This window comes from Notothenia coriiceps, unplaced genomic scaffold (assembly GCF_000735185.1).
Source record: "Notothenia coriiceps isolate Sejong01 unplaced genomic scaffold, NC01 NC01_scaffold00030070, whole genome shotgun sequence".
Classification (NCBI taxonomy): Eukaryota; Metazoa; Chordata; class Actinopteri; order Perciformes; family Nototheniidae; genus Notothenia; species Notothenia coriiceps.
The window spans coordinates 268-20,916 of record NW_011362771.1 but is presented as its reverse complement, the minus strand read 5'-3'; the positions used below and the strand labels follow the sequence as shown (position 1 = coordinate 20,916).

General features: G+C 39.1%; 1 protein-coding gene across 1 annotated transcript; it reads left to right on the top strand.

Moving 5' to 3' along the window:
• Positions 1-2,200: 2,200 nt before the first annotated feature.
• LOC104959225 (phosphatidate phosphatase LPIN1-like) lies at positions 2,201-20,247 on the top strand. Its single transcript, XM_010787096.1, is given in 24 exon segments — positions 2,201-2,355; positions 4,438-4,638; positions 5,012-5,107; positions 7,484-7,580; positions 7,666-7,882; positions 9,817-9,891; positions 10,076-10,174; positions 10,392-10,463; positions 10,465-10,489; positions 10,899-11,127; positions 11,458-11,610; positions 11,713-11,806; positions 12,313-12,537; positions 12,642-12,713; positions 13,074-13,143; positions 14,622-14,714; positions 14,887-14,951; positions 15,038-15,176; positions 15,700-15,848; positions 16,050-16,136; positions 16,375-16,527; positions 16,803-16,917; positions 17,066-17,169; positions 17,288-20,247. Coding segments are annotated over 23 exon segments (2,784 nt in total). The 5' UTR covers positions 2,201-2,355; positions 4,438-4,446; the 3' UTR covers positions 17,451-20,247.
• Positions 20,248-20,649: the final 402 nt, after the last annotated feature.

Genomic DNA, 20,649 nt, shown 5'->3' with positions numbered 1-20,649 from the left:
TGTCTGTCTGTCTGTCTGTCTGTTTGCCTGTCTGTCTGTCAATAGTCACATCATATGATCAACAGTTATGCAGTGCAAATGTACACACACACACACACACACACAAACCACACACACACACACACAAAACAATTCTATCACATTCCTCGAAATAAATGTTGCCTTCTGCTCTTACATGTCGAGAAAGTAACAAGAAGCGGGAGAAGTTGGATTTGCTTGTAACTGGTGGGGTTGGTTCTCAGAACGATTGAGAAACAGCAGAGTGACGCCATGAGACTGTGCCGGGGGGACAAACTGTTGTGTTTGCTTGTCTAAAGCTGGAACTTTGTCCTGGTTCGACTCTTAGCACCTTACATAACTGTACATCTGACAACAGTTAAGAATAACTCTTTACATTACATATCATTTTTTAGACGCTTTTATCAAACATTTTGTTTGTCTATCTAATCTATACAGAAGAAATCCTTGATTTGAAAGTAATTGATGGACTTTTGGTTTGAAGCCATGCATTAAATAAAGCTAAGGGATACACTGATAAAAGGCTTTCCTTGCACAGACTATGCTCAAGAGCATTGTTAGTTTTTGCAGCATGATACCTTGAAATAAAGAACCTTGAACCTATTTGTAGGTGAACATTTTCATATTCTTTTATACATTTAATTAAGTCTGGTTTGCCTCTTGGCACCATACTGACGTCACACAGATCTTCATGTCTTTCTGTTTCTGTAGCAGTGACAGTGACTGTGTCTATTTCTGTAAAGGGCATATTTATATATGTACGAGTACATACGCCATAGCAGTACTCTAGTAAAGGCTATATTCTTCTCAGGCTTCTCTTAGTCTGTAACTCTGACATTTGTAATCAGCTGGCATAGGGAGTCCATTACACTAATGATTGACATACTGTTGGCTTTTTACTATAGTAATGTAGTGTTATAGTGAAATATATAATAGAATAGTATTTTATATATACAGTACTATTCTATTATACATTTCACTATAACACTACATTGTTATTATTTGCTATAAGTAGATGCATTATGTGCCAAATAACATTTAAATGTCTCTCTGATAGGAATAGCTTGACAATTTGAGCCCTTTTGCCAAGAGTTATATAATAAGATCAGTCCTACTCTCATTTCAGGTGCGTTGTATCAATCTTCTTAGCTAAAGGCATATGCAAGAAAGCAAACAAGACATACAGTAACTGCAAAACAATTTTTTTATCTAATATTTTAATTGTGGCTCAAATCAAACTTACTGAAACCATGTTATTCCACATACAGATGGGGGTACAATGTAGCATCTGGATAATTTGGGATAATGGGGTTTCTTTTATACATTAGGACCGAGTCCAACTTGGATATGTTACACTAAATTAAATAAGCTTTTCATTCTGATCTCATTGCCATTCACTACAGTGAAGTCTGCCATTTGGTTATCAATCTTAAAACAAAAATGAATGTGTTGGTGCTGCCTGGATGTGTCGTGGCAGGTGGGTAAATTTACATTTTGAAAACTGAGACAACTACACCCTCAAGTCTTCCTAATGTCACTGCTATTCTTGTCTCATCTGCCCCAAATACTTGACTTGTATTTCTTTAGAATAAGAACAAGATTTGTTCTAACTGTGGTCTTTTATCGGATATACATAGGAAGAAATATATGCCAAACACTTAGGGCCTACATATAATTTTCTGCAAGTGCTTTTTTAGAATTTAGCCAACTATGTGGCTCCTATTTCTTATGCAAACTTTTAATATATAGGCCTACTTTATATAGTGTATTTTTTCGTTTGGACTTGGTTTTTACATGTTATTTATTGTGTGTTATGAAAACGATAGAGAATATAATTTCTTATAGGACTTGTGAGGCCAAACTAATAATAAAGGGTTATGGTAGATTTTCTGTTCAGTAATAAAGCCATTCATTATAAGTTAAACGTAAAACAAGTTAAAATAATTGAAAACAAATATTAACGCAGGGTTAAATACATCATAGAACATCAACAACACTACCAAGACACTATAGCCATAGTAAATCTTACTGTGATAATACATATTAACGATTTTTAGAGGGAAATATTCAGTCACCATTATGTGACATCAGCACTGGCTCAGCCAATCAGATCGCTCTGTTCGTACAGCCCCTGTACATGTGGGAGGACTGTTTTTAACTGCGGTTAAAAAGCATAGCAGCCTCGAGCAGAGTCAAGATCAAATGTGAGGAAAGCCTTTACAGACAATAATGAATCTGCAGGCTATCATGTAACGGATTAACCCTGCAGAGCACGTTTTGGTGGAAAAATTGGATGGCGGAAAGATTTCGGAGTGAAGAGCCAGATCAATAAATAATGTAAGTATTGTATGCTTCACTGCACTGTACAGTAACGTGGCGTTAGGAAATTAAAAGGCATCATTGTTTACTATGCATTCAGTGTTTTTTCCTCGTCGGTTAAATGAAGGGTTTGCAGTATTTACAGTGTGCGAGTGTTTGAATGAAGCTCCGGAGAAGAGCCTCACCCCGTGTGCAGATGTTTACATGTTTGCTCCAAGGCCACGCAGGACTATCGCTTCATGAACCACATGTGTTCAGCCTCAGCGTAGGCGCGTTCATGTCACATTTCCCTATTTATAGACGATATGGTTATACATGAGTAGAAATATATATGTTTAAACGATCTCTGATTGTTCTTGTAGCCATTGGCTTGTAATCCCAGTGTTTGCATGCTGCTTCAGTCGCATTAAATTGATATAGGCTAATTGGATATTTATCATAATCTGTCTGTAAATCCATCTCTGTTTATATGTGCTGATCTCATTATCTGTGCTGCTGCAGTCAGAGTGACACTGGAGGATTATATTGAAAAAAAAAAGAATAACCTTGTTGTTGTTTCCTAATCGCCTCAGATAAAACAGCATTTATTTTTCTGCAATAATAATTAATACAGAAATCGCACTGCATTACGTTGAATGACCTATGAGTTGTCTCGTGATTGGCTGTTATATAATAAGGAAGCATTGTGATTGGCTAATACGAAAAGTTTTCCTGGAAAAGTGGGGAGCTTTGGTTATGTGTGTGTGTGTGGGTTTGGGGCCAAGAATGAGTGTATGTTCGAGTGTGATTGTGAGAGAAAGAAAAATAAATACCATGGGGTCAAACAATTATGTAATAATGGTCAAACAGTCCCACTCCCAGTTATTGAGCAACAAGAACACTAGGAGATTAAAGGGTAATTTCACTCGAATGACAAACTAAAATAACAGCCATATTTTTACGTGTCAAGCCATTCGGGTAACTTTTCTTTTTAATTTCAAAGCATTCAAATACTTGTCCAGAAACAGTGCCAGTTTAGAGAAATTGTCCCTGGAAAAGCAACATTACATTTGAGTTAGAAGATATATTTCTTGATCTCAAGGACATATTTAATTTGATTCAAGCAGAGGTTCAATGGAACTCAGTCTGAACACAGTGTATTCTTTGTTTAATAAAATAGTTTTTATTATTACAGGCTGATCAAAACAAGTCATAGTTGAGTGTCTCACTTTTCTTCGATGTAAACAAACCAAACTCGTTACATGATGTTCTCACGTGGTCTGCCAAAAATATTGAGCCATCTGTCACTTTGGCGTGCTTTAATATTAAGCACACGCAGGTGTCCGGTGGAGATTTGAAGGGCAGTTTATTACACAGATAAGAAAGTGATGTCATTTTTGTTTTTGTTTCTATATATCTCCCCTCAATTTCCTGTTAAAATAAGCTAACATTATCCATTTCCCCCAGTCTCCCTTCTTCCTCTGCTTCCCTTTCTTAACTTCACTTACTTTTATGGCTCTCTTCCCCCTTTTTTTCCCATTCTCTTCTCCTCTTTCTTTCTTAATGGTTGTGTCTACTCGGTCTCTTTATCTCATCATTGTGCATTGTATTCTATGAAAATATGGTAACCCTGTGGTCCAAAAGGACCATTAGCTGCTGTACATGCAATTTAGTTAGACATGGCCTTTTTCTTTGAAATACACCTAAAGTCTTTCTTTGTTCGGGTAATTTTTTCAGGCTTTGTTATCCCTGATGTGTCAAATCCATGCACCAACATACCAACACCAGTCAAAAACACAAAGAAAACCCATACTCAGCTACGTCACCAGTATGCTGTCATTGTTTATGGTTCCAGAAGAGATTGCAAAGTTGGCTGGCTTATGAAGCAGTAATTGGATTTAGTGGATCAATAATGTTTTTCAATGTGGCAGGGAGACCTTGTGGTTACATAAAACATCCCATCTGTCAAACTCCTACAGCTAATAGGTCCATGCACTACCATGTGCATACGTTAAAGGCCTTACAATTTAAGGTTTCATAAACAAAAGAAGTACAACGTTTTTTTTGTGGGAAAGTAATTAACCATACATTTCTCTCTCTTGTGTTCCTGCCTGTCTCCAGCTACAGACCATGAACTATGTGGGTCAGTTGGCAGGTCAGGTGTTTGTGCAGGTCAAGGAGCTTTACAGGGGACTCAACCCTGCAACTCTGTCAGGATGTATAGATGTCATCGTGGTCCGGCAGCCCGATGGCACCCTGAAGTGCTCCCCCTTCCACGTCCGCTTCGGCAAGATGGGTGTGCTGCGGTCCAGTGAGAAACTGGTGAGATTACGGGGTGCTGCCTACATCACATTTTCTCGTTAGTCACACTTGTATCCTGACTACAGTATTGAAGCAAAGGCGGAACAAGTTGTGAGGACAGAAGGTCATGACATAAGTTTTAATCAGTGTTCAGACATTTTCATTTGGTAAAAACGTTGCAGCAAAATTCTGATGACATTCCACAGTCTGAGTATTGCTATTGGAAAGTTAAAAGTGACGGATTTCACACAAACACATGCTATCTGTAAGATAACACAGATATTCATTTACAAAACTTACACTTACTAAATGTTAACACAATATCACAAATAAAGGATTTATTCATGATAAAAGGGTTTTAAACAGGCTTAAAGATCATGATTCTCTCTTGCAGGTTGACATCGAAATTAACGGAGAGCCGGTGAGTTTGCACATGAAGCTGGGAGAGAATGGAGAGGCCTTCTTTGTCAAAGAAACTGAAAACACGATGGTAAGTGATGATGGACAGAGTCGTTTCTATGAGTCAGTAAACACACACAAATATAGGATGGAACATAACGTACTGACATGAAGGTCTTAGAGGCTAAACTAAAATAAACTTAAAAGATGATTTATTTTCTAATGAAAATTCACTCTATTCATCTGAACTCCACTGCTGGTAGAGTTACTGTGCAAGAGTTCAGGGTTCAGTCCTAAATAGGAATACATAAACCAGAAATGTATTCACGTACAGCACCATAAATCACATAATGTGTTTTTCTGTGTTTGCTATGAGATATGCACCTAGAAACAAAGTTCTCATTCCTCTTTTCATATTGGGGCCATAGGACACCGCCTCAATGTCATTGACTAGATGGATATTATTGGTCGTGTATGAATAGGATTATGAAAAAGTATTTGCAATCCGTGTCAAAGCCTTTGCCCCCTGTTTTGCTCCAATCCTCTGAAGTAGAATACATATTCTTTTATAATAATAAATGAGTCTACTCAGTGCCATGCAGGTGTAATATATGTCACATGGAAGTGGGCACTGCACAAATAGAGCAGAAACAACAAAATTCCCTTTTGTTTTGACAACTGATTCTGTAAACTGAAAACAAGAATGAGTGGTGAGCAGATTGGAGCTGGAAATGTTCCCAATTAGGAATTATTCTGAGAAGAACTCAAACCTGATCTGAGGGATTACTTTGGTCTGACATGGGTGCTCTAAAGAGGGGGTCCTGCAAGAATATTTGAATTCCTTCGTCCTTTATGGGAAAATAAAGTACTTTTAATTGAATGTCTGTCTCTTTGGCCATCTATATCCCACTGTTTGGGCATAATCTCGCCTTGACCCAACGTTTCCTCTGGAAAGTGGAAAACCAGGGGTCTATTTATAACTCGGGCAAATTCACCTCTGTACAGTCTGTTGCACTGAGACTGCACTCTGAAACTGCCGGTCACTGATCTGAGTGCCAGACGGACGAGGCGGTTCGGCACACAGAGAGTGTGAAATAGGAACAGGACAAACCGCACATACAACATGTAATGTAGAGTATTAAAGCACAGATAAACATGCAAGTAATGAAACACTTTTCAGTCAGATATAGCAGCTTGATGATTGTCAATTTCAGTTTTACATTTATTATCTTCCATCAGTGTTTTTGATGTATCTCACTTTTATGAATGGAAAAAGATTTACTGCATTTATACGGCAACTATTTGGCATCAAGCCAAATCTCCTGGGAGTCTTCTATCAAACTTGCCCTTTACTAAATTGGAGGACTTGTTAGGGCTAGTGTATGGTAATAAGATCTTGCAAGGGAAACATTTACCAAATGTTCCAGGAAGATGTAATCATCAGGCTACAACATCAGGATCTCTGAATACCTGTGGTAATACAATCCACATGTTGTAATGAATCTTGATTTGGTTTAGTTGAAATCCCTTTCAGGTGAAAAAAGACAATTAAAGGTGTTTGTTTTCATTATTTCTGCTGTGCACAAAGCTGTTTTGGTAGATGCATTTGTCTCCAAAGATATACAAAACCGAATTCTTACATGTCCCATTCTGCAAGATTGTGTATGTTCCCAGCATATATTGCTCTGAACAGATGAGTTGTGACCTGGCATATTGCACATCCTAACCACTGTCCCTTTACTCACCCCTCACATTGACTTTGACTGTGTTGGACTGTGTCATGACACGTGAACTGCAAGACATGTGTCAGTCTGCAGACCGGATCATCTCCTTATCTTTCCCTGTTACTATCTGGCTCTCTGTCTCTAAGAGATTTAACTAATCTGAGCTCAACCTCAACATCAAACCAGATTATGTGGATTTGTATCGGTGGGGGATCTGTTTCATTAAACAGTAAGACTTCAATTCCACAATACGTATGTTTTTGTGGTATAAATAATATGCATTTGGATTTGTTTTAAAGATAGTTGCACGGTTACAATAATGGCGTTATGTGTCGGTTGTCCCAACACTCTGTTCTTAATATCTCAACAAACATTACATGGATATATATCATGGATTACATAGAAATTGTGTTTTAAATTTAAATGTGAAAACATCATTGCTGGTGAACATCAATTGCATAGATGGTAAACCAATGATGGTAAACATTATACCTGCTTGAAATGGCTAGCATATTCATTGCTAGTAGCTCAAAACACCCCTGCTGCTTACTACAGCTACTGTATAGAGCATACTCTTTATCTTCTACCCCATTATATATTCTATCTTCTTCCCAATGATTTCACTCCAAATTCCCTTTGTTTTAAATAAAATATAGTTGATTTAAATCAGAGTTTGAAGGGAATTACGGATGTTTACACTATAGATTACCTCATATTATCATGTCATGTTTCTGTGTTTACAGGAAATAGTCCCGTCCTACCTTGCGACCTCACCCATCGTGTCGACTGGTGCAGAGTTAATGGAGTCCCAGCTGGGGAGGGGCACTTTCCGTCACCATGGTAGGCCCTCTTAAAAATACATTTGGTAATTTGTGTAAATGCGTATGTGCTAACAGTTTTCATTGCACTCTCTCACATGGCATAGACACCATCCACTGCGGTTCACTTCCTGTCCAGAGCCTGGGACTGCTGCAAAGTGATGGGGGGATGATAAAGAAGAGGAGGAAGAGGAGGAGGAAGGCACGACCAGAGGCAGGTGGAGGAGGAGGGAGGAGAGAGGAGAGTGATGAAGAGTTCTCGGAGGACCAGGACATGTTTACTATTGACCTGAGCTCTGACGAGGAGAGAGAGGGTGACAGCAGGTGTGTGTATGTGTGTGTACATGATATGTTGTTGGATTGTGTGTTTCAGTTTGAACCATTTAGGTGTTAATGTTTGAGAGAGGAGTTATTAAAACAACAGTCACTCTGTTCCATTGCTGTAGTAAACGACCTCAATGGGCTCTTCTCAACATTCACAATGATGGTTGTTAAGTAGATGAACCACTGCCAATAGTTGTGTTAAGCATAAAGACTGTGTTGTTATGTGTTTCATGCATGAATGAGTGTAAGTGGGTTTTCCAGCAATTTAAAAGAGGGCATGTGCATTTCCGCGCATGAAACAGAAGACATTGGAATGTTTCCATATATAGCAATGTAGATGGCAGTGTCCCCCTCTTTGGGTTAGTCTGTAATTATCTCCACAGCTTTTGGATTGATGCCATGGTATTCAACAACAACAATCATGCCCCCTTAAGGATGAGCTGTAATGACTTTGGTGATCTAGCGCCATCATCAGGTCCAGGTTTGTAACAAAATATTGGTGCCTGCAATCAAGGGTGTAACTTTGGTTTGAAAGGGCCCTTTCTACAAATATATTAGGGACTATGGTGTTAACTATTCCAAGAAAAATGTGTAGTGTATGAGTGCGCAAACTTATCTAGTATCCTCTCCATGTGAGCCTGTTTTATTTTTGATGACCTCACATCCTCTGGGGGGGGGGCTTCTAATCTCTGTTAGCTCCGAGCTAGCACCAGATGCTAACAACAACCCCGTAACTCTCTCTGTCTCTCTCTGTCTCTATCTCTGTCTCTCTCTCTGTCTCTCTCTCTCTGTCTCTCTCTGTCTCTCTCTGTCTGTCTCTCTGTCTCTCTCTCACACAAAATGCGCTCGTGCCACGCACACACAGACGCTCCCCCGTGAAGATGACCCCTTGCGTAAAAAATAATAATAAGCACATTTGAAAAGTGGGGGGGAAATTACGCCCATGCCTGAATAACAATGGCTTTCCATATCTCAGCTGTATTTGTGTGTTGTGCTTATTTTCAAAGGTCAGTATGCTAACATGGTAAACTGATATGTGAATATGGTAGATAAAACACCTGCTGACAATAAGCATCTTAGAATTGTACTTGTTACAAAGATTAGCCTTCTCAAAATAACAATGCTTATTGTTAAAGAGCAACAATTAAAGTTGAAAAAGGAGCATCTTTGGACAATTTAACACTCGAAAGCGTAGCCATCCTTCTTCACTGGGTTGCGTGGTTTGTTCAGATTTGATCTACAGTGACCTAAAAACTGTTATTGAATTCTGATTAAAATATGACTAAATCCTTATTGGGGCAAGTATGTGAAATCATCTTTCTCCAAGTGAGACCAACCCACCTCAGACAATGGGAAAAAAAAATACCAAATATTTCCGTAGAAATTATCAAAGACAATTGAGAATTATGTTTTCCGAGCCTTATACCACTGTTTCTAAATTCTGTAAAATCATTCCAATTGCTCAAATAAAACTCTTAGGAACAGTTGAGGGAGATGCAATGAATGGGTTTGTCTGCATGTGTGCACATGTTAGTGTTTATGTATGTGTGTGAAACCTTTGGAAGCCAGCTCAGCTTGTGGGTTGCGCTCCAGGGATTCTTCCTGTTCCCACAGTGCTTTGTGTGTCTTTGAAATAAATACCTTTTTTTTTTTAAAAGAAGCTCAGCACTAGGGCAAGAGCTCTCTAGAAACCCTCGAGGAGATGAAAGAATGTGTGTTTACCTCATGTGATGCCTCATACTGTACTCTGTTTGGTTGTGCTCAAACAAACGTTTCGTGACATTTTTATGAGCATGAGCAAATCCCTTGTTTGACTTTATTTGGACTTGCACTTACACTGTGTTTTTATAGTATGGTGTGTGCACAGGCTTTGAAATGCGTGTTTGCATAAGAATGTCATCTCAATGCATGTGTGTGTGTGTATTTGTGTTCAGACCTGTGTACGGTGATCTGGGGTCTATAGCCAACACGCTCACACACCCCAGCACTGACTGGATCCGTTCACAGAGGTATTACTTACTCACTACATTTTATGATTAACTTATCTTCTTATGTTGTCTAACTGTCTGTCAAACTTTTTTTTCCTTCCTTTGATTTCATTCGGGTCACATTTCTACAAAGCATCCTCAATGTTTTCAGTTTGATAATAATTAAAATTCACTGTCTTCTTTCTGTGTTTGTATCTTTCTGTAGTCATGGGATCAAGACGGTGGAGATGCTCTCCATCCCTTCAGCCTGTGGTCTGTCCATCTCTTGTCCTCAGCAGACCTCTCACTTCTCCCCCCACGTTAGGTACCACTTTCAATGTTCCGCTCTCTGAATGCTGCTAATAAAATTATTCACGAATGGACGTAAAGCTTAATGTTTGCAGGAAGTAAAACTTATTTAAATAATTGTAATTATAATTTCTGCTTTACTTAATCTTAGTATTCTAAAATGTAATATATATTTTAAAGATGGTATATCTGTTAAACTACGGGGTACAAACTGTGTTAATCTACTTTTCCAGCGGCCTCGACGATTCTAGGTCATCAACACCGAAGAGCGACTCAGAGCTAACCAATCAGAAAAACCCTGAGATAGGATCGCAAGGCTATAAGCCATGGGGTATTCTCAAAGCTCATTGATTTACATAATAATGTAAATAGAAGATGCTAGGCACATAACCACCCTTAAAATACAAATGTTACTACATGCCTTTGTTTTTGTAAAGTACGGATTTAACAAACGAGATATCATGTAATTATTAGTGTGCTTTAAAGGTGCTTGTAAGTCTTTTGTTTTACCTTTAGACAGAATCATTTCAGCTGTTTCTCCCAAAATGTCTTCATAAGCTAACAGGCTGCTGGCTTCAGTAACACATGAGAGTGGGATCAACCTTCTCATCTTAAAAGAGAAAACATATATTAGGGTCCCAAAATGTAATAATGGAGATAAGTAAACATAAAAACAGAACATACTTGAGCACACACACATACAAATAGTGTAAAGTCACCCCTTTCTCTTTCTTTCATAGCCGGCCTTCCTGACTGACCACCAGAAGCAGCACCCTCCCCCAGTGGTTTCCATCCCGGTGTCTTCCAGCACTCATTTTAGAACCATCCATGACACGGGACCCCCCTCCCTCAATCTCTACGCTCCCCAGCCAGGGGAGTCTGCTGCTCACAGTGAGGACAAGGACACCGAAGAAAGCAAAAGTGGAGCCAGGGCCGAACTAACTATGACGACTGTGGACAGGCCTGGAGGTGAGCATGGTCGTAATCTGGAAGACAGAATAGTATTATCTGCAAGCCTAGAACATTACAGTTGAAACTTATCCATAATTAGGTAAATTGTATTATGTAGCTACCTTTAAAACCCTTTATTATATACTTTAAACCTCAGAGGTGTTTTACTTTTTAAAGTTACTGTTTTTTTGTTGAAAATGTCACTTCTGAATGAATCAAATGAGAAAAGGATTGTAGAATTTCCTAAATCCTTGTGGACAGTTCTCAAATGAACCTTATGTATCAGTGACCCATGAGCTTGTTTTATACAAGCGTTTCACTTTTTCACTTTCTTTTTCTTTCCTGTAGTTGGAGAGGTGGAAAATGTTGGGCAGTCTTGTGCGGAGATTGAGGGTTTATCAGCCAGCTCAGTGTCTCCCAGGATTCTCATTGATCATCTTGAAGAAGGTGGGGCTGGAGAAAGTCCAATCAGATCAACTGATTCACCATCCAAGAGGAAAGGTACCAGTATCTCAAACAGTACAAAGGATTTTCTTGTACTTAAAAATGTCTATATGCTTCATTATCATGCTGATGGTGATGTGTAATTTTGTATTTTATTAGAAAAAAGAAGCCAACACCTTGGCGCTGATGGCATTTACCTGGATGACATCACAGAGCTGCAGCCTGAAGTAGCTGCTCTCTACTTCCCTAAAAGGTTCAGTAACAAACATAATCATGCACCGAAAATGTCATGTGCATGCTTTGATAGCAGTAAAGTAACTTACTCCAGCAAAATACACCCACCTTAAGGCTTTTATGTTTGGTAATACACCCACTGAGTTCCTAGGCAGGATTCTTTGACATTATGTTATTTCTTTCCTGCTTTACAAATGTAATCAATAACTTGTTCAATATTTTATAGGGATTTATGGCAATAGCTAACCACCACAGCATTACATTTATCCAGCTGACACTTTTATCCAAACAAAGCAGCCATAACCATTTGGGTACAACCCCATAGTGCATGATCAGGCAAGTTCTTAATATCTAGTTATTTGTTACTCTATTTCAAATATGCCGATCTACCTCAGGTGCTACATTTAGAGACATTATGAAATATGTCAAACATTTTTATTTTATGGGCCAAGATGCAGTCATGATCACAACACCAGATGTTACAGATGTATCTGTTTGAGAGCGTATGGATTTCTCTCTTCTCAGTGACGGTGGCAGCAGCTCCATGAGAGGCGACTCTGAGTTGATGATGATGGGAGTAGGGAGCGCAAATCAGTCCCCCCACTCAGAGGGCAGCAGTGGGATGGGCAGCAGTGGGATGGACAGCGGTGTTGACAGTTTGTCCGACCACATAGGGGACCTGCCTCATGTTTCCATCTCTTTGTGTGGAGGACTCACTGACAACAGAGAGATCACAAGAGGTAGACAAAAGTAATGTGCAAGAGGGAAGGACAAAGGGGAAACACTTAGTTCAATTTAAACTTATTTCCCTGTTCTTTGTTTTTCGTGTGTGTGTGTGTGTGTGTGTGTGTGTGTGTGGTGTGTCAGTTTTCGGAAAACCCTTCTCTTATCGATGACCCCAACCTGGTTGTCAAGATAGGAAACAAGTATGTACCGATATATTCATTATGGAAGGTAATACACATTTTGTCTGCCCTATGCTGCACTACAAATTGATTCCAAATAATAGTTGGGCTTTTTGTGAAATGTGTTGGGTTTCAGGTTGATGGATCTATCATTATATGAATATTTGGTTAGCATAACTTAGCACACATACTAGAAACCTGGAGAAAAACTCCCTCTAGCCAAAGTTATCTCAATCGGCTCACTGGCACCTCATAAACTTTTGTCAAGAAAGCTAATTAGGGTGATAATCCCTCATTTAGAAATAAATATGACACCTGTTTTTGTTAGATATAAATTTGAGTTTTTAAAGACCATTTATAGCTCTCGGTCATTGCTTTTAGGTACTACAACTGGAACACAGCAGCTCCTGTCATGCTGTCAATGCAGGTTTATCAGAAACCACTGCCCCAGGTAAGACCACCACAGTCAGACACAATACTTGTATATTGAAATGAACCATTAGGAGTTGCAACATAATTGTCTTTCAGTGTAAAGTTATACAGCTTAGTCATAATTGTGTTAAGTATTTTCTTTGATTACATCATTGTTATATTGTTAGATGGTGTGGTGTAAGTGTTCTGCGACCCTGCATCCCTTTTTACTCTGCACTTACAGCATTTAGCATACATATACATTTTCCCTATCTGATGTGTCACTTCAGTGTTGTCTTTTGCCAGTGTCCAGGCTTCCTTTTATGAAACAAATTGATTATTTACACTTACTGTGTTGGATAAAGAGAACTTTTTGATGGATATTCCCTATGATATAATTGGAATCGGCTTTTTATAAACAGGAGCGCTAACATGAAAGCTGCCAGTCCTACACAACAGTGACATTTGCCTTTAAATCTTACTGTTTTTATAACACAATAATAATGTAATGTCTTTATCCCCCCTATTTTTTTCTTTTATTTACACTTTTTTCTTGCCTTCCATCATTCATCCGATTTTTCTGTGTGCTAAGTGTTGGTGTTTGAGTTACGTGTTTTCTGCTTTTGGCCTCTTCTCATACTGCCTCCCTGGTCTTTTTGGCTCCAGTCCTTCCCAACCTGTATGATACTTTTCTTGGGAGTTGGTCAAGGCATGTGTGTGTGTGTGTGTGTGTGTGTGTGTCTGTCTGTCTATCTGTCGGTCGGTCGGTGGTCTGTCTGTCTGTCTGTTGGGTGTCTGTCTGTCTGTCGTCTGTCTTCGTCTGTCTGTCTGTCGTCGTCGTCTTCTGTCTGTCTGTCTGTCTGTCTGTCTGTCTGTCTGTTGCTGTCTGTCTGTCTGTCTGTCTGTCTGTCTGTCTGTCTGTCGTCCGTCGTCGCTTGTCTGTCTGTCTGTCTGTCTGTCTGTCTGTCTGTCTGTCGGTCTGTCTGTCTGTCTGTCTGTCTGTCTGTCTGTCTGTCTGTCTGTCTGTCTGTCTGTCTGTCTGTCTGTCTGTCTGTCTGTCTGTCTGTCTGTCTGTCTGTCTGTCTGTCTGTCTGTCTGTCTGTCTGTCTGTCTGTCTGTCTGTCTGTCTGTCTGTCTGTCTGTCTGTCTGTCTGTCTGTCTGTCTGTCTGTCTGTCTGTCTGTCGGTCGGCCGGTCGGTCGGTCTGTCTGTCTGTCTGCTGTGTCTTGTGGCACTTTTCCCCACTGCTATCCAGGCACAATCTTCAGACATCTCTCTTTACTTTGCCTCCTTTGTTTACGTGCCTTTGAATTCTCACCTGTAACTGCCTTTATTTGGTGATTTAGTTGCATTTCATTGTCATTTGCAATGTGTTGCTTTATTATTTTCTTGTGAGCTATCTGTTCATGTATTTATGGGTGTACCTGTAGTTCCTGCTTCACTTTGATTCCATTATTTCTGTCAGTTTTGAGTTACATTTCCAGTCAGTTTTGAGTTGTATATGCATGGTTTTCTTCAGGCCTCAGTGGAGAACATCATGAAGGAGAAGATGCCAAAGAAAGGAGGACGCTGGTGGTTCTCATGGAGGAGCCGGAACAGCGACTCCAAATCAGTAAGTTCCAGGATCCACATTATTTGTGGTTGTAAGCCTTTATTATCTACTCATCTAGTCAGTGGAGGGAAAGGGATAAATGGAAATGTTGGGGGCCATGTTTGTTCCTTACATCAACAAAAGCAACAATATTTCACCCGATTAAGTGACCTTTGACCTTTCTGCACTTCAGGAATCAGTGACGGATGGGGGGGGAGACAGTGGAGAGAGCTCACTCACCATGCCCTCAATGAACAGGTGACAGACCCTTTTTAGCATAAAACAACATATATCTCTTCATTCTCATCAGTTTTCATATTCTCATTACAATTGTTTGTCTTCAGCACAAAGGATGAGTCATCCTCTAGTGATGAGGACAACAGATCGTCCAATCAGGCATCAGGATCCTGCCAGCCGGAGCCCCTCATGAGTCCTGGCAGCGTCTTTTACAAGAAGACTCTTCGGCTCAACTCAGAGCAGCTGGTATGCATTACTACAGTTGGTTTTATTAACCTTAATGCGGATAAAGTATGCACACACGTTAGTTTATGGCCGCACTAAAACTCTGTAGCAACTTATTACATATTGCACTATATGGCATGAATATGGACAAAGTACATACATTACCTACGCTTACATACCAAACGTCAATCTTAAAATGATTTTTAAAAGGAGTGAAAACATGTTGCTTTTTGGGTTACACTCTCTATCCAATGGGGCTCCAAACAGTTTAATCGGAGGCTCAGTGAATGGGAAAATGGTCTGAGGGAGAGCCCATAATCTCAGACCCAGATTTAATGTATCTTAAAATGAAAAATGGTATTCTAATATTTTGTCTAAAGAAATTGAATCAGAATTCCTGATGATTTTTGTGTCATTGCATGTGTTTCCTACCTGCACTATATAAGAAGCTTAACACTGTATATCAAATTAACTTTCATAATTTGAATGTGTCTTTGCTTGCCTCTTTGTGTAATAATGTGTGTGTGTGTGTGTGTGTTTACAGGCTAGCCTGCAGCTGAAAGAGGGAGCCAATGAAGTGGTGTTCAGTGTGACCACTCAGTATCAGGGCACATGTCGCTGCCATGGCACAATCTATCTGTGGAGCTGGGATGACAAGATAGTTATCTCTGATATAGATGGAACCATCACCAGGTAATGGAAAGCAAGACTGTCTCCCTGTCGTTGTTATAATCCAATAGGAAATTAACAAAGCCGTCTGTGACAGAAGGAAGTTCAGTTTCAACTTTTCACCACTAGATGTCAGGCTTTACACAGATTTAGTGTCGGTGATGTGTCTCTACTTGCAGTAAAGAGGTGGATCTGTATTGATGTTGTGGCGTTGCCTCTCTGTAGGTCAGACACGCTGGGTCACATCCTCCCTACTCTGGGTAAAGACTGGACCCACCAGGGTATCGCTCGGTTCTACCACAAAGTCAGCCAGTGAGTGCTGCTTTACAATCTCCACACTGCTTACATACAGTAGTGATGTTGTTAAGCTAAGGACATTTTAGAATACAAATGTAAGCTTCTACATTACAAATATCCGATATATGTGTTTAGTTATTTTTGCTTTAACAGACATATAATAGCATCTTAGTAGTGAATCCTTGTTAAATCTGAATACACAACTGTTGAAGCTTGGTAAATGTGTGTCTTTGTCTCTCTCTCTCCATCACAGGAATGGATATAAATTCATGTTTTGCTCGGCGAGGGCCATTGGTATGGCTGACATGACGCGAGGCTACCTGCACTGGGTCAATGAGAGGGGAACCATGCTGCCTATGGGCCCGGTGCTGCTCAGCCCCAGCAGCCTTTTCTCTGCTTTGCACAGGTCAGACACGCACCACATGTACACAAATATAGTAATCAGGATTCATATGGGCTTTAGCCATACAAAAATAGCCTCAGTAATGAATAATAGTAACTATAATTTGGTGATTAAAAAGATTGTTTTTCACCAGCAGCATGTATATATACGCACAAACAACACAAACCGTCATGTGCACATATTGTAACTAGAACTTTAAGGTTTTTCATGCATTTCACTCAGTCTTCTTCTTCTATTGGCTAACACATCGTTTATGTGTTTACTGTCATGTTGTGTAGGGAGGTGATTGAGAAGAAACCAGAGAAGTTTAAGATAGAGTGTCTCTCAGACATAAAGCAACTGTTCTACCCCAACACTGAGCCTTTCTACGCTGCTTTTGGAAACAGAGCTACGGTGAGAGGGTTCACTTGTCTGCTCTTTATTCAAAGGGAATCATTTGTAATAGTAATTATTTGTATGCATAATTTTAAATCAAATATTTCAGCATTGTCACAATTTGTTGCCAACACTTACCCTTGGCAGTGATGCTTTGTGATTTCAGGATGTGTATTCCTATAAGGAGGTGGGCGTTCCTCTGAACAGGATTTTCACTGTCAATCCCAAGGGGGAGCTGATACAGGAGCATGCCAAAACCAATATCTCCTCGTAAGCTATGCTCTTTGTTTCACTTGATTTACATCATATGATCTGACTATGGACACATATGTACACATGTTTGACTGTCTGGTTAAAGGTTGGAATCGTCTGTGTCTCTCCCTCTCAGCTATGTGCGTTTGTGCGAGATGGTCGATCATGACTTTCCGCGCCTAGCTCCAAATGAGGACCTTCCCCGCTCCGACACCTTCGACCAGTGCTACTGGAACAAAGAACTTCCTGAACGCACTGACGAGCAAGATGAAGAGCCACAGCCCCTTGAGGCAAGCTGAGGAACCCCCTTCACGCTGTGGTCAGTGGTTTCAGGGTTCATTGTGTAGCTCATGTCCACAGGACATGAAGCACTTATCCAAGAGCTGTTCCTGATGAATGAAAGCTTCTTGGCTTCTTCAAGGATCAAAGACTTAGAAGATAGGTAACTACTGATTCAAGTCACTTATTGCGATTTCTATATCCAACATAAACAATCCACCTTGCCATCATTCAACAGTGACAACACAAGAAAACAAAAAAAGTATTTAACTGATTATTTTCCCGGATAAGTGCACAACACAGACTCACGTATTAAAAATATGAAGGTGCACTGACTCATAGACACACACGCAAGCAGCACACAAAAGTAAATCATGTAAATGCATTCCATTGGACTACATTGCAGAGCAGAAGTACATTATGCTTACATTTGGCTGGTTCCCATTCTCTACTTCATCCCATACTACTATTAATTCACACTGGAGGTTAAAACAAGCTGCCACAATACTATGGGTGACAATGATGATAGTTATTGTTATCTTTCACCAAATGGCTTGTATATTCTGGTATCAATATCGAGTCATCCCTACTTTTATCCCTTGAAATATTAAGTAATAAGAATGGCACTTTGTTAATTAACTAGTACTAATACTACTTTTGCAGAAATGTTGCTGTAACCAAACAGAGATTTTAAACAAGAAGCCTCCAAAAGTGTTAACAAAATATAAATGACATACAATTCAGCCTGTTGGTGCATTACTCATTTTAATCTTTTAATGAACAGTGGCTTTTTTTACCCATCGTAAACAGACACCTGGTTGCAGTTTGACCTGGTCTAGTATAGTGACTGTAGTTATTATTAACTACAAAAAATACCACAATACATTACAGTGAAAACATCCAGTACATGCAAAAACAGCACAGAAAGTGTTTCTAGTGTTCCCTTGTGTGCCGAACACCTTTGCAGGTCCAGATAAATGTGTGTGTGGACCGTGCTACTGTGAAAAATGTTCTAACTTCAATACTCAAGATCAATGCAGGTCAATGCAAAATACCTGTGTGTGTTCTTTATGTCTGTTTTTATATGTTCAAGTTAACACAGGTGATATACTAGAATGTAGTCTATACATAACTCAGAGTGTATGTTATTATAATAACTAATGCTCATCAATGCAATGACTGCTGATTTTAAGTTTTGTGAAGTTGTTAATGCACTGAACAATATACTGTGGAGCACTTATCTGTAAAGGAGAACAGCATGGTGAAATAGGTTGAGGTTTGACTCGACACATTTCTTTCAGTCATTTTTACATTTTCGTTTCATTTGTTATCATGTTTATGTTGCCATCCGTTGATCAAATAACACTTATTGTATTGGATTTATTCAAATGGAAGCGTTTATTTTTACCACATGTCTAACTTAAAATGGGGGAAACCACTGTAACTCATGAATAACATTATTTTATTTGAACATATGAAGTGAATATTTAAGCTCTGCTAAACTGTTGAGAGCTGATATATTGTCTAATATACTTTGTTACTGGTTCTCATTTAGTACTCACAGCTATTGTATGTTTTATTATGAATCTGTTTTTAAACCTGCCACCTCTCGTTGCACTGAGAGGGGGTAGTTTCATCATGTGACCACTTCAGCAAGAGAACAACATGCAGTATTTTAGGAAAGACAATAGGTGACTTTCTTGTCTCCTTTCGGGTGTCATGTCAGCTGGTAATCATGTGTTATTTGTCAATTCATCTAATGCATCATAGGTATCAAGAGGGATATTAAAATGACAGCCAAACTTGTACTTTGTGCAGCATAATGAAGATACTTTCAACCCCCAAAAAGTCTCTGTTTGTATTAAAACGTAAATATTAGGTAGTTAAAAGCAGCTCTGAATGCCTTTCATCTTCTTGTAAGGAGAGAAAATGCTACAACTCTCCAGATTTAAAGCAATTCACCAGATTTCAATAACAATTTAACCATTTAATTTGTAGTCAGATAGTAATGTGTCCTATATTGAAAAAAAGACATGAAATCAAAATGACAGAAGACTGAACTAGGATTGATTGTCTGTTATACTGCTATATAATCTTGGTGCATAGGATAGATATGTCTAATGCTGTGCTGCGACCGACAAAAAGAGAAACTAATCACCTTTCATCTAAAATGTTTGATGTTCAAATGTCTTTTGGGAATCCAGTGTAAGTTGTACCAGATAAAAGATACAGAGGACGCATGCTGTTGTGATTCAAAGATGTGAGTTGATGTGGATGTTATGATGATTGTCACCAGATTTTTGTAGGGAAGTATATGCCCTGTTATTGTTATAAATATGTCAAACATGCACAGACACGATAACTTGTGATTATTTAAGCCAAACAAACACTCTGATCCGTGTGAGGTCATTTAATTTGATAATCGTAAAATCTCTCTGCCTTTAATTCGAGCACAGAGATATACTTACTGTACAATTTCATATGGAAATAAGAAGTAAGAATTGATTTTTCCTCTTAATGAACACAATGCTCTTCCCCTTTTTTAAAGTAAATCATCTGTTTTGATGATTTTCACCTGATTCTTTCTGTGAAAGATCGTAGGAACTCTTGACCAGATATCTGTCTCTGTGTTGACATGGATGTCGATCCGGTTTGCTTTCCCGTGTAAAGATTATGTTCAGGGCACCGTGAAGCAGCGTGCAAGCTACTGTCGACAACATAGTTTGAATAAATCTGTACAGTGGACACATTTTTCAATAAACTCAAAGGTGATTGCTACACTGTGTTTCACTTCCTTTTAACAGTTCTGCATATTAAGTACGTTTCACTTGTGATGACTTGTTGACAAAGCTTTTGTTCATGTACAATTTTGAATGCAAAGCTTTTCTTTTAAGGAAGCATGTTTTTGTATTGAAGTGTTGCACATATTGCAGAACAAATTAAAAATTATATGTAATGAAGCATGTTTAAACCGTGGTATTACTACCTTGGAATAATAATCCTTAGTAATGAGTGATCTTAAATTCAAGTTAATACAATTTACCAGGTTAATTTAATAAGACATAACAACAATTCCATTCTGATCACTTTAGAGCAGTGGTTCCCAACTGGTGGGTCGCAACTCAAAAGTGGGTTGCCGACCCGTTTCGAGTGGGTCGCAGATGTATGAGTGAAGAAATGTTTTTTTTTTAAAAGTCAAACTTTTATTTTGAAGGCACG